This window comes from Carcharhinus amblyrhynchos, chromosome 14 (assembly GCF_965287045.1).
Source record: "Carcharhinus amblyrhynchos chromosome 14, sCarAmb.v2.hapA, whole genome shotgun sequence".
Taxonomy (NCBI): Eukaryota; Metazoa; Chordata; class Chondrichthyes; order Carcharhiniformes; family Carcharhinidae; genus Carcharhinus; species Carcharhinus amblyrhynchos.
The window spans coordinates 50342593-50355175 of NC_137337.1; the positions used below are offsets into that span (position 1 = coordinate 50342593).

The 12583-nt window shown below is 41.2% G+C and overlaps 1 protein-coding gene across 1 annotated transcript in view; it reads left to right on the plus strand.

Moving 5' to 3' along the window:
* Positions 1–12583, plus strand: part of baz1a (bromodomain adjacent to zinc finger domain, 1A) — a 78985-nt gene that overhangs the window by 24545 nt on the left and 41857 nt on the right. The window contains exons 11-16 of the mRNA XM_080202848.1: positions 1918–2056; positions 3074–3217; positions 9661–9756; positions 9855–10079; positions 10427–10592; positions 11877–11984. Of these exons, the coding sequence (XP_080058974.1) occupies positions 1918–2056; positions 3074–3217; positions 9661–9756; positions 9855–10079; positions 10427–10592; positions 11877–11984 (878 nt within the window). The remainder of the gene's footprint in view (positions 1–1917; positions 2057–3073; positions 3218–9660; positions 9757–9854; positions 10080–10426; positions 10593–11876; positions 11985–12583) is intronic.

Sequence of the window (12583 nt, forward strand, 5' to 3'; positions counted from 1 at the left end):
TTCAGGTCGTTTTGATTTTGTATATCCATTGACATGAGATTTTCAAAACATCCTTGTGTTGGTTATGCCCAGTACATTTGAAATCAGTAGACACAATTTTCTGTTCTTGGTTCCTCCACGTGATGGAGCTGTTATCTCTTTAAGACATTACAAGTAGCATTGCTTGCTTCAGCCTCTTGCAACATGCACAGCTTTAATGCAAGTCATGGATTCTGACTCACTGTGAGCCATTTCATGGAAAATTGAGTGCATTAAATTTTTTTTAACTTGAGAGCTTTTCCTGTACCTTGATTTTTCTCTCTCTTGTGGTGTTAATGTATACAGAAATGATTGTGCCTGCACTACTGCCCCCCCCCCCCCCCCCCCCCCGACTTTACTCAATCAGATAAATGTATTCAGCTAGTACCATCAAATTTCCTCCGTTACTACTGCTGATGTTTTTACCCTTGCTTCACAATTAGCCATGTAGTATTTCTGGGGGGAGGAATGCAAGGATGCAAGGAAACTGGTATCCAGGTGATGGAATTGTGAGCAGGATAAAAATTATAGTTGGTATGGCAATGTGGGTGTGCAGTTGAGAGGGACTGGTGTGAAAGGGTATCATGTCACTGCAGTTCATAAGATGTAGGTGGGGTTGAAGGGGGATGTGCAGGTACTTAAGTTGCTATGTGTCTGCTACCCTTGTTCTAGAAGGTAGAGGTCCCAGGTTTGGAAGGTTTTTGTTGAAAAGGGTTGGGCAAGGTGGTGCAGTGCATCTTGTAGATGGTACACCTTGCTGTCACTGTATGCTGGCAGTGAAAAGCACAATGGTTTAAGATGGTAGATTGAATGCTAATAAAGTGGACTGCTTTGACCTGGATGGTGTTTAATGCTGGAGTGTTGTTGGAACTGCATGCATCCAGACAAATGGAGAATATTCCATCACATTCTTGACTTGTCTTGTAGATGCTGGACAGGCTTCGGGTAGTTGCGAGGTAAATCTCAACAAAATTCCCTGCTTCTATCCTTTTCCTGTAGCCTTAATATATTTCTGGTCAACAAGAACTTCCTGGGATTTTAATCATGAGCAAATAGCAATATTTGTCATTGAATGTGAAAGGGGATGGTTAAATTCTTAAGTCATTGCCTGACACTTGTGTGAGACAAATGTTACTTGTTACTTATCACCCAGGTCTGAGTATTGTTCAGGTCTCGCTGCAAGCAAGCACTGGACTGGACTGCTTCAGTATCCAAGATTTCAGGAATGCTTGATGTTCGACAATAATCACCAAGCATTCCCACTTGTGAATTTTATGTAATACATCAAACGAGTTTCTATAAAAATGTACTTGATATTGTGAATTTTTGGTGTTTTGGCTGTAGTTCAAAAAATTACATTTCATCCTCTGTTTCATGCTCCTTCCTTTTTTATCCTGATGTAAACTAAATAATTAGTCAGTCTTGTGTTTAGAGCTACTGACAGCTCAGCATTATTTAATTCCTTGAAACAATTTTCAATTTAATAATTTTCAAACAACATAATTTTGGAAAAAGTTAAATTTTAAGGATTGTTTTGAAGCAGTATGTATTCATACAAGCTTCAAGGAACTGAGATGAAGATAATTGCCAATCCCATGGCTTACTCTTCCCCAGAACATCATTTGTTAGCTATTTTTTGTGATAGAACATGTTACATCCATTCTGTTCTGGCATTTTGCAGTTCTTGGCCCCAGGCATTCAGCAACTGTCTGGGATGGGACAATCAACGTGGCCAGTGAAAATGAAGTTTAAAAACCTGCCTTTTTTAAACTCCTATGGCTCTTTTGTCACAAGACAGTTTACCTCCGAGCAAATGAGTTACAATTGCATTGAACAGTTTCCTCACTACGTGAATAATAATTGTAAAATGTTCACTGCATATCATTTTTGCCTCAATAGGAACTTCCAATTCCAATACCTGTAAAGACAAGGTTACCATCAGAGCTTTTTGGCGATGCATTAATGGTTCTGGAGTTCTTACATGCGTTTGGAGATCTGTTTGACCTTCAGGATGAGTTTCCAGATGGCATGACTTTAGGTCTGTATGAAATATGTAGTAGTGCAAGTAAAATGTGTAATAATGGGAAATATTTTTGGTTGAAAGACTAAAAAATTGTATTTGTAATTGGGCTCTGTCACAGCAGCAAAGCTCTATTCATTGCCTAGCCTGAGTTGCTTTGGGGAATTGAACTGCTGGATTTCTTTTAATGATGCATCCACTTGCTGCTGGAATTTCAGAATGTCAATCCAGCAAAAATTAAAATGGTAATACAAGTCAGAGTAGTGTGTTACTTCCTAGTGTCACAAGGTAGTGTGTAACTGTTCTCAGAACTTTTGTCTTGGTAGGGAATGTAGATGCTGAAGTAATGTTCACAAGCTGCTGCAGTATATCCTTTTAGATTGTAATTGCTGCAGCGACAATTTGCTGGTGGCAGAGGGCATAATATAGAGTTGAGTGCAATGATAAGGCAAGCCTCTGTCCCGATTGTGTTGAATGTCTTTATTGGGCTGCATCAATCATACAACACACAACTTGAGTCTTGATATATAGGCTTTTGAGAGGTCAGGAGGTGAGCTGTTCATCCATGTCCAGCCTTTGCTCAGCTCTAGTTGAAGTATTGATAATGACAGGTCTATTTAAGTTTCTTCTTTTACTTGCAATTATATCTTTTAGAAACCCTATGTCATTTTGTTTTGTTTCTCAGTAGTCCCCTTGAGCTGTGCTAAGAAATTTTTCAAGCTACAATGTTCCATAATTTGCCTTGGATGAATAGGTTAGACCTAAAACAACTTTTAGGGAGACATTTCTGATGCAAAAGAAATTCTTTATAATGTATCAGAAACATAACTGCAAGCTCTACTGTTCCTGAGTGGTGGTGCTTTAAAGTCAGCTACAACTCAGTATTGCTTGTCTAATTTGAGTTTATTTGCATTAAAATCATTGTAACCTATATGTGCCTAGTTTATAGAATGCCTAGTTTATAGAATACAGTTGCAAGATACATTGCTGAAAGATTTTATTTAAGAGATGAATTTTTTTCTGATTAATTTGCAGAAAGCCTTGAGGAAGCGCTTGTTGGAAATGACACTGAAGGGCCACTTTGTGAATTGCTGTTTTTTTTCCTAACTGCGATATTTCAGGCACATGCTGAAGAAGAGGAAGTAGCCAAAGAACAATTAAAAGAGGCTGATGCAAAAGGTTAGAGATTGTCCTGTGTCTGGTGCAAAGTTATTTATAAAGCAGTGTAAATGTCAGCATAATTTCCTGTTCACATCAGGCTTCCAGTTGCCAGTTTCACTATTTCTTGAGAATCTCAATGCACGTGAAAAAATGTAAAAACAGGTGGGAAATGCAAATAACAACCAGGTGTGTCAAATTGCACCATAGTCCTTCAAGTCTCTCTTTGTGTGAACATCGCACAGCTGGAGCCTATTTATCCCTTCCTGCTATTCAGTGGTTGATCTGTGACCTAACTTTCCTGACTTGCCTCATGTTCTTGGTTAAGATCTAATCATCTTTTAAAATGAACAAATGATCTAGCATCAGTTGCTGTTTTTGCAAGTAAATCGCAAATATCTTCCGTAATTTGCGAGTAAAAGCATTTGCTGATTGAATTGCTGAAAGATCCAGCTCTAATTTATAGAGCATGCTTCCTGTCCTAGACTCTTGAACAAGCAGACTATACTGGGATCCCACCATAACTTGATTTGCTGTAATGAGAACATGGTAAAATGCCAGCCTGTCTTGGACATCAAAATTTTCATTCTGCAGTTGTCACCATGCACTTACCTCCCACTCATTGTGAATAGAACCATCCACTTTAGAAAAAAATATTTAAAAGCATTCATTTAATTACTTGTTTGATATTGCAAGGTACCGACTCTATTCATTTATTTTGGAGTGTACTGAATGAAAAGTATAGGGATGTACACACGATTGACCCTATCATTGGCTAGATCAAGCCTGAGTGTTACGCATCAGCTGTGAAATAATAAACACTCTCCTATAATACTGCTGTGGATCCCATGGATTTGGTGGGATCTGAGTGCAGATTCTATCCATCCTATCTGTTGCCCTTAATATCTCAAAGTTTAATTCACCATAAACAATCTAGATTCCAGGGAACACAATCGTAGCTCTGTCATCCCTCCTTTTTAGTTGGGGATCTGGTTACTGTTTTTGTGTACCCAAGTTTTTAGAAAAAATTATTAGGGATAGGATTTATAGTTATTTGGAGTGTAATGAATTGATTAGAAATAGTCAGCATGGTTTTGTAGCGGGTAGGTCGTGCCTTACTAACCTTATTGAGTTTTTTGAGAAGGTGACCAAAGAGGTGGATGGGGGCAAGGCAGTTGACGTGGTATACATGGATTTTAGTAAGGCGTTCGATAAGGTTCACCATGGTAGGCTTCTGCAGAAAATGCAGATGTATGGGATTGTGGGTAATATAGGAAGTTGGATCAGGAATTGGCTATCAGATAGGAGACAGAGGGTGGTGGTGGATGGTAAATATTCATCATGGAGTACAGTTACGAGTGGTGTGCCTCAGGGATCTGTTTTGGGGCCACTGTTGTTTGTAATTTTTATTAATGATCTGGATGAGGGTATAGTTGGGTGGATTAGTAAATTTGCTGATGACACCAAAATTGGAGGTGTGGTAGATTGTGAGGAAGGGTGTCATAGTCTGCAGGGAGACTTAGATAGGTTGCAGAGCTGGGCCGAGAGGTGGCGGATGGAATTTAATGCGGAGAAGTGTGAGGTAATTCACTTTGGTAGGAGCAACAGATGTGTCGAGTATAGGGCTAACGGGAGGACTTTGAATAGTGTGGATGAACAGAGGGATCTAGGTGTGGGTGTACATAGATCCCTGAAAGTTGGGAATCAAGTAGATAAGGTTGTTAAGAAGGCGTACGGTGTCTTGGCGTTTATTGGTAGGGGGATTGAATTTAGGAGTCGCAGTGTAATGTTGCAACTGTACACTACTCTAGTGCGGCCGCACTTGGAGTACTGTGTGCAGTTCTGGTCCCCGCATTACAAGAAGGATGTGGAGGCGTTGGAGAGGGTGCAGAGGAGGTTTACTAGGATGTTGCCTGGTATGGTGGGGAGGTCCTATGAGGAGAGACTGAGGGATTTAGGGTTGTTTTCGTTGGAAAGAAGGCGGCTAAGAGGGGATCTTATTGAAGCATATAAGATGATTAGAGGTTTAGATAGGGTGGATAGTGATAGCCTTTTTCCTCGGATGGAGAAAGCTAGCACGAGGGGGCATGGTTTTAAATTAAGGGGGGGTAGCTACAGGACGGATGTCAGGGGTAGGTTCTTTACCCAGCGGGTGGTGAGGGATTGGAATGCCCTGCCTGCTGCAGTTGTAAATGCGTCTAGTTTGGGGGTGTTTAAGAGATCTCTGGATAGGTTTATGGACGAAAAGGGATTGGTATAGGCTAGTGGGTCATTGTTTTTGTAACTGGTCGGCGCAACATCGTGGGCCGAAGGGCCTGTTCTGCGCTGTAATGTTCTATGTTCTATGCTGCACTCCCTCCAAGGCCAGCATATTCTTCCTTGTGTCTGGTGCCTAGAAGTGCTCATAGTACATGGTCTAACCAAGGCTTTATGTATTTGAAGCATGACTTCTATTTTCCTGTATAATATCTAGTCCTCCAGTCCTGCCAACGTGCTATTGGCATTTTGGGATATTTTCCATAATCTATTCATGACAGTTTAATAAGAACTTAAGAGTTAGGAGCAGGAGTAGGCCATCTAGCCCTTTGAGCCTGCCCCGCCATTCATTAAGATCATGGCTGATCTGAAGTGGATCAGTTCCACTTTCCCGCTTTCTCCCCATAACCCTTAATTCCCCTGTCTTTAGGAAACCTATCTACCCTTGACTTAAATATATTCAGCGAGGTAGCCTCCACCACTTCAACGGGCAGAGAATTCCAGAGATTCACCACCCTTTGAGTGGAGAAGTTCCTCCTCAACTCTGATCTAAACTGCACCCCCCCACCTTAGTCCTGCTATCCTTTCTAAGCGGGAAGAATCTCTCTACCTCTACCCTATCTATCCCCTTTATTATCTTATACGTCTCTATAAGATCCCCCCTCATTCTTCTAAACTCAGAGTACAGACCCAGTCTATTTAGCCTCCCTTCATAGGCTAACCCCCTCATCTCCGGTATCAACCCAGTGAACCTTCTCTGCACTCCCTCCAAGGCCAATATATCCTTCTGCAAGTGCGGCGACCAAAACTGCACACAGTACTCCAGCTGCGGCCTTACCAGTACCCTGTACAGTTGCAGCAAGACCTCCCTGCTTTTATATTCTAACCCCCTCGCTATAAAGGCCAACATTCCATTTGCCTTCTTGATCACCTGTTGCACCTGCAGACTGGGTTTTTGCGATTCGTGCACAAGGACTCCCAGGTCCCTCTGCACCGTAGCATGCTGCAGCTTTTCGCCTTTTAAATAATCCCTTCTCCTGTTGTTTCTACCAAGGTGGATAACGTCACATTTGCTAACATTATACTCCATCTGCCAGGTCCTCGCCCACTGGCTCAGCCTATCCAGATCTCTCTGCAGACTTTCCACACCCTCCATGCAATTTGCTTTTCCACTCATCTTCGTGTCATCAGCAAATTTCGTCACCCTACACTCAGCCCCCTCCTCCAGATCACTTAGGTAAATGGTAAACAGTTGAGGCCCCAGCACCAATCCCTGCGGCACTCCACTAGTCACCAACCGCCAACCAGAATAGCACCCATTGATTCCAACTCTGCTTCCTATTACACAGCCAATCCTCGATCCACACGAGCTCCTTACCCCCGACTTCGTGCACTCTAACCTTCTGCAGCAACCTTTTGTGAGGCACCTTATCAAATGCCTTTTGGAAATCTAAAACACCACATCCACCGGTTCCCCTCTGCCTACTGCACTGGTCACATCCTCACAGAAATCCAATAAATTCGTCAAACACAACTTCCCCTTAACGAATCCGTGCTGCGTCTGTTTGATCAAACCGTTCTTTTCTGGGTGCCTCGCTATTTCTTCTTTGACGGATTCTAGCATTTTTCCAACTACAGACGTTAAACTAACCGGTCTATAATTCCCTGCCTCTTGTCTGCTACCTTTTTTAAACAGCGGCGTAACATTAGCCGTTTTCCAATCTTCCGGCATTTCCCTGGAGTCCAGCAAATTTTGATAAATAATAACTGAGGCATCCACTATAGCCTCTGCCATCTCTTTCAGAACCCTGGGATGCATTCCATCCAGTCCCAGGGACTTGTCTACCTTCAGTCCCATGAGTCTATCAAGCACTACCTCTCTAGTGACAGTAATCGCACTTAGGCCCTCATCTCCTCCCATCCTTCTATCTTTAATATCCAGCAAACTATTTGTCTACGTACATAGCTCCCAAATATCTTTGTATGACCTCTTATGTCAAGTCTTTGAGCATTTAGAAAGTACCCTGTTCTATTCTTTTTTGGGTCCAGAGTAGATAAATTTACATTGTTACATGGAAATTCAATTACCTATTCACTTCATCTGTTATGTTTCTGTAATGTCACACTTCCATCTACACTGTTTATCTTCCTGTCTGTCTTTGGAATGACAGCAAATTGGATCTCAGCAACATATCCAAATAAGCTAAGATAATAGAATGTAATGTTACAGTCATAGCTGAGGTGTAGAGAAAGCTCAACTTAATGCGAGGTCAGTCCTGGCAGCAGGGAAGAAGCTGTTCGAGTCAGTTGGTACATGATCTCAGACTTTTGTATCTTTTTCTGACAGAAGAGGTGGAAGGGTTTGTCCGGGGTGTGTGGGGCCCTTAATTATGCTGGCCGCTTTGTTGAGGCAGTGGGAAGTGTAGACCATCAATGGATGGAAGACTGGTTTGCTTGATGGACTGGGCTTTGATCAGGGCCCCTTGTAGTTTCTTGCAGTCTTGGACAGAGCAGGAGCCATACCAAGCTGTGATACAACAAGAAAGAGTGCTTTCTATGGTATCTGTAGAAATCGGTGAGTTGTAGCAGACGTGCCAAATTTCCTTAGTCTCCGAAGAAAGTAGTGATGTTGGTGGACTTCCTTAACTATAGCGTCCGCATGGAGGGACCAAGACAGGTTGATCTGGACACCTAAAATCTTGAAGCTCTTGACATTTCTACTTTGTCCCCATTGATGTAGATGGGCATGCCCTCCGATATGCTTTCTGAAGTCGATGACTGTCTCTTTTGTTGAAATGAGGGAGAGATTATTGTTGTCACACCAGTTCACCAGATTCGTGCTCTTTCCTGGCACAATTGTTTGAGATTTGACTCTCAATATTGGTGTCATCAACAAACTTGAAAATTGAGTTGGCGAGGAATTTGGCCATAGTCAAAGGTATATAATAAGGGGTTGAGGACACTGCCTTGGGAGCACCAGTGTTGAGGGTGATTGTGGAGGTGTTGTTGCCTAATCTTACTGATGCCGGGGAACAGCGTGAAGCTGATTGCAGATACAGATTAGAATCTCTTTAGTGAGCCCAGGACTCAATCGTTTGGGCTTGCTAAAGTTCCTGACTTCGTTGATAGTGACCTCTAGGAAGTTGGGGCCAGGGGGATGCCCCTTGGACAGTGGAGGAAGAGAGGTGAACAGAAAAGCATGAATTCATTTCACTAAGTGTGCCCAAATTTGCATCATGGAATTCCCACGCGATTGAGGAAGTTGAGACTAGCATAAAAGCAGCCAGCCAGAAATCAATTGCACCTGAATTTCCCTTGTATTGTATGATTTTCACATGCAAGTTTACAGGAAATTTGTGTATTTGTATTTGGTGTTGTAGACTTTATGAAGACTATTATATATTCAGGCAGCTTTATAACTGGTTTGAAAATATGGTTTTAGTTGAAGTAATTGCTGGCTTAGTTTAGAAATCTAATGGAGCCAAAAAATAGTTGGAACTTTAAACTTGCTGTGCTGATTTGAATTTGCAACAAGGCTCTTGATTTGTCTTAAATTTTTTATCATCTTTCAACCTCCAACTTTAAAAGATCTGACTCTCAATCCAATCACTTGATAGAAGCCACAAAGGTGTACAAAGCCAAAAATTTGAACTTTTTAAATAGTGGTTAGACAAGCTGGAGAAGAGACAGCACAGATTTGAAATACAAAGTGATATGCTGTAGAGGTGCAGTCAGCTTGCTTATCAAACCTACCTGAGAATAGAATCTCTGCAGTGCAGATGGAGGCCATTCAGCCCATCAAATCTGCACTGACTCTTAAAAAGAGCAGCTTACCCGGGCCCAGTCCCCACCCTAGCCATCTAACCCACACATGTTAAGATAGTGGGAGAAAACCAGAGCACCTAGTGGAAACCGTTGCAGATGGGGACATTGTGCATACACTGACAGTCTCCCAAGGCCAGAATTGAACCCAGATACCTGGTACTGAGACAGTAGTGCTGACACTGCTGCTGGGATCCCTGATCCTGGTGTTGAGACAGTTACGCTAACCACAGTGTGACTATGCCACCCGTTTGATGTAACATTTTGAAATTGCACAATTTTTAGTCATTGCTCAAAAGTTGGTCACTTGAACCTGCCTTTGATTATGAGCAAAAAAACAAATAATGACTCTCTGGCACAATGAAGCATATGAATTCTGTTTGCAGATTTAACAGACGCTTTGGATGAAGATCTAGATTCGACTAAAAGTGCAGTGTCTGCAGTCGCAGCTTTTGCAGCTGCATGGCCCCAGCTCTACCAAGGTGATTTTTTATTTTTCATTCTAGATTGCATTTGCAGTGGAAAAGCTTGTAGTTTATCAGGCTATTAATCCCTTGAATGTTTTCCCACTTTATTGAAGGCTGCACGTTGCGTGATTTGGATCTTGATAGCTGCACGCTATCTGAAATCCTCCGACTTCACATCCTGGCAGCAGGGGCAGATGTGACACCAGCAAATGCAAAGTATCGATACCAGCAACAAGGTGGATTTGATGCCACAGATAATGCTTGTGTTGAATTAAGGCTGAATAATCCAGCATTGTTGAAGAAATTAACAAATACTCCAGTGTACGACTTGACATCAGGTAATGTTGGGCAAACGTTCTGTTTTCTTGATCTGTTTGTTGCTAATATAAAAGATTAATTTAGTTTTTGATTCTGTACTTAAGATGGATCGATTGTTTAAATATTTCATAATTGGGAACTTTTAAAGTAAAGCCATGTCTTCAAATCAAAAGTTGCCACTTAATTTTCCAAGAAGCTGAAGTGTGCAAGACAAGAGACCTGAAGTTTCTCTTGCATGTTAGTACGCCAGATCAGTTATGACATCAGCAAGCAAGGCGTAAATTCTGTTAAGTCAATCATTAAGCTCAAAACTTCAAATATATCTGCATGTTGAGGTGATGTTATTTCTTTGCTGTTCTTTTGTCAGCGGAGAAGCTGAAGGTGCTGCATGCTTTGTGTGGACAACTGCTGACTCTGGTTTCCACAAGGGATTTCATTGAAGATAATGTAGAGATTCTAAAGCAGGCAAGGCAGGAATTTAGAGAACTGAAAGCTGAACAACACCGTAGAGGAAGAGAAGAAGCAGCAGCAAGGTATGTGCTAAGTACACAAAATACCTAGTGCAGATTGTTACAAGCTGGATATGTTGCAAAGTGTGCAAGTTATTTAATGTGCATGAAAATGTTTGTATATACATCGTGACTTTCATGGCTTCAGGCTGTTTCCAAATTAGCATAGAGTAAATTAATGACCTATGCTGCATATTCTCATGTTGGCAAGCTGACGAAGTCCCAACAAATTAAAGGATTGACTGGTTAATCCATTCTGGGTGGTGTTGGTTGCAGGAGGAATGTTCGCCAGGATACAAAGAAATCACTTCCCATTAACAATATCTGTAATTGGCCTTGAATCCTTCTCTCTGAAGCATGCTGAGCAAATCAATTCTTATTTGCTGCATCTATTTTGCACAGTTGCTATGAAATCTGCGTAGACGTTTCTCTACCGAAGCAGACATAATTTTATATCGCATTTTCATAGAAAATTATTGTTCCACTCCAAATTATCTCCAGTGATCTTGTTTCGTTAACTTAATTGGATCATGCTTGGTAACATATGTATTTTTTAAAGAAGCTGTTAATGAGTTTCCAGTTAAATTTTTTACCTTAAATTTTACACTTGTGCCAAAGATTCAGATATTTATAAATAGATAACTGAATTTACTTCGATCCAAGTTTAACTAAAATAGAACAAGTCTGAGGCATTCTACAATTGGCTTCTATTAGCAAATTTTGCATTCGTTTTGCAAATCCATGGTGGAAATTGATTTTGCAGTGGTTCAAACCATTGCTGTCAGGGTTGGTTTCCACCTGCTGGTGCAGCTTCAAGTTTTGAGTTTATCTATTAGTGTCACAAGTAGGCTTACGTTAACGCTGCAACAAAGTTACTGTGAAGATCCCCTAGTCGCCACACTCCAGTGCATATTCGGGTACATGGGCAATTCAGCATGGCCAATCCACTTAACTCTTACACCTCTAGACTGTGGGAGAAAACCAAAGCACCCAGATGAAACTCATGCAGGTGTGAGGAGAACATAGAAACTCAGCACAGTCAGTGACCCAAGCCAGAGTTTAACCTGGTCCTTCATACTGAGGCAGCAGTGCAAGCCACTGTGCCACTCTGACTCCCCTACCGTGTGTTTTTTTTTAATCCAGCTTGAAACTTGTATCAGCCCATTGAAAAACAAGGAGAAAAATATATATTTTCTCCATGTAGAAAGATAGCTTATCTACAACCAGTTTGCTGCAAGATAGTTCTAAAATTATTTTCTGGTACTGTTTTTCGCCCATAGCCTTAGTGAACTTAGTGTTTTATTACAGGTATCGCAAGAAAAAAGAAGAGCGATTGAAAGAGCAGGAACAGAAAATCAGGGATAGGCATGACCAAATAAAGGAAGAGGAACAGAGAAACTTAAAAAGAAATGCAATGTAAGTTTTTGCTTAATACTGAAGAATTGAAGAAATATTGCGCACATTGGTGTGAGGACAGGGGGGAAGTGCATGCTCGAGTTCTGAACATATAAAGAATTAGAATCCAGGCACAGAGCCTTGTTGTGCTCATTTCTTCATTTTTGATGAAGTCACATGAATGTTCTCAGTTTTCAAACTATAATTGCAATTTTAAAAACTTGTAGGTGGACTAATTCAGCTGGGTACTTTGTCCCTTATACTGAACATAGTGTACACATAGTTCTTTTTGCTGCAGGAAATCATACATGTTTCATTTTTGGGAGGGGAAAAAAGACAAGTGAGATGGAAGCCAGCATTAAGGAGGTACTTTTTTTAAATGTAGAGCAATGGGAAGGTATAGGGAAGTAGATAAAAATCTGTGAAGAAGAATAATGGCTAAATAAGCTTCAGTGAGGGAGCAGGGATAAAGCAGTTATTCCATTTTTTAAGGGGGCAGAGGTTTCTCTTGGGCATGAAGGCTTGAGGCAAACGCTAAGGTTGGAAATTGAAGGTGGCATTTTTGAGCTCAAGCACTCAAGTTTTTGGATCAGCCACACTAATGGTCTATTGCTTTTTCT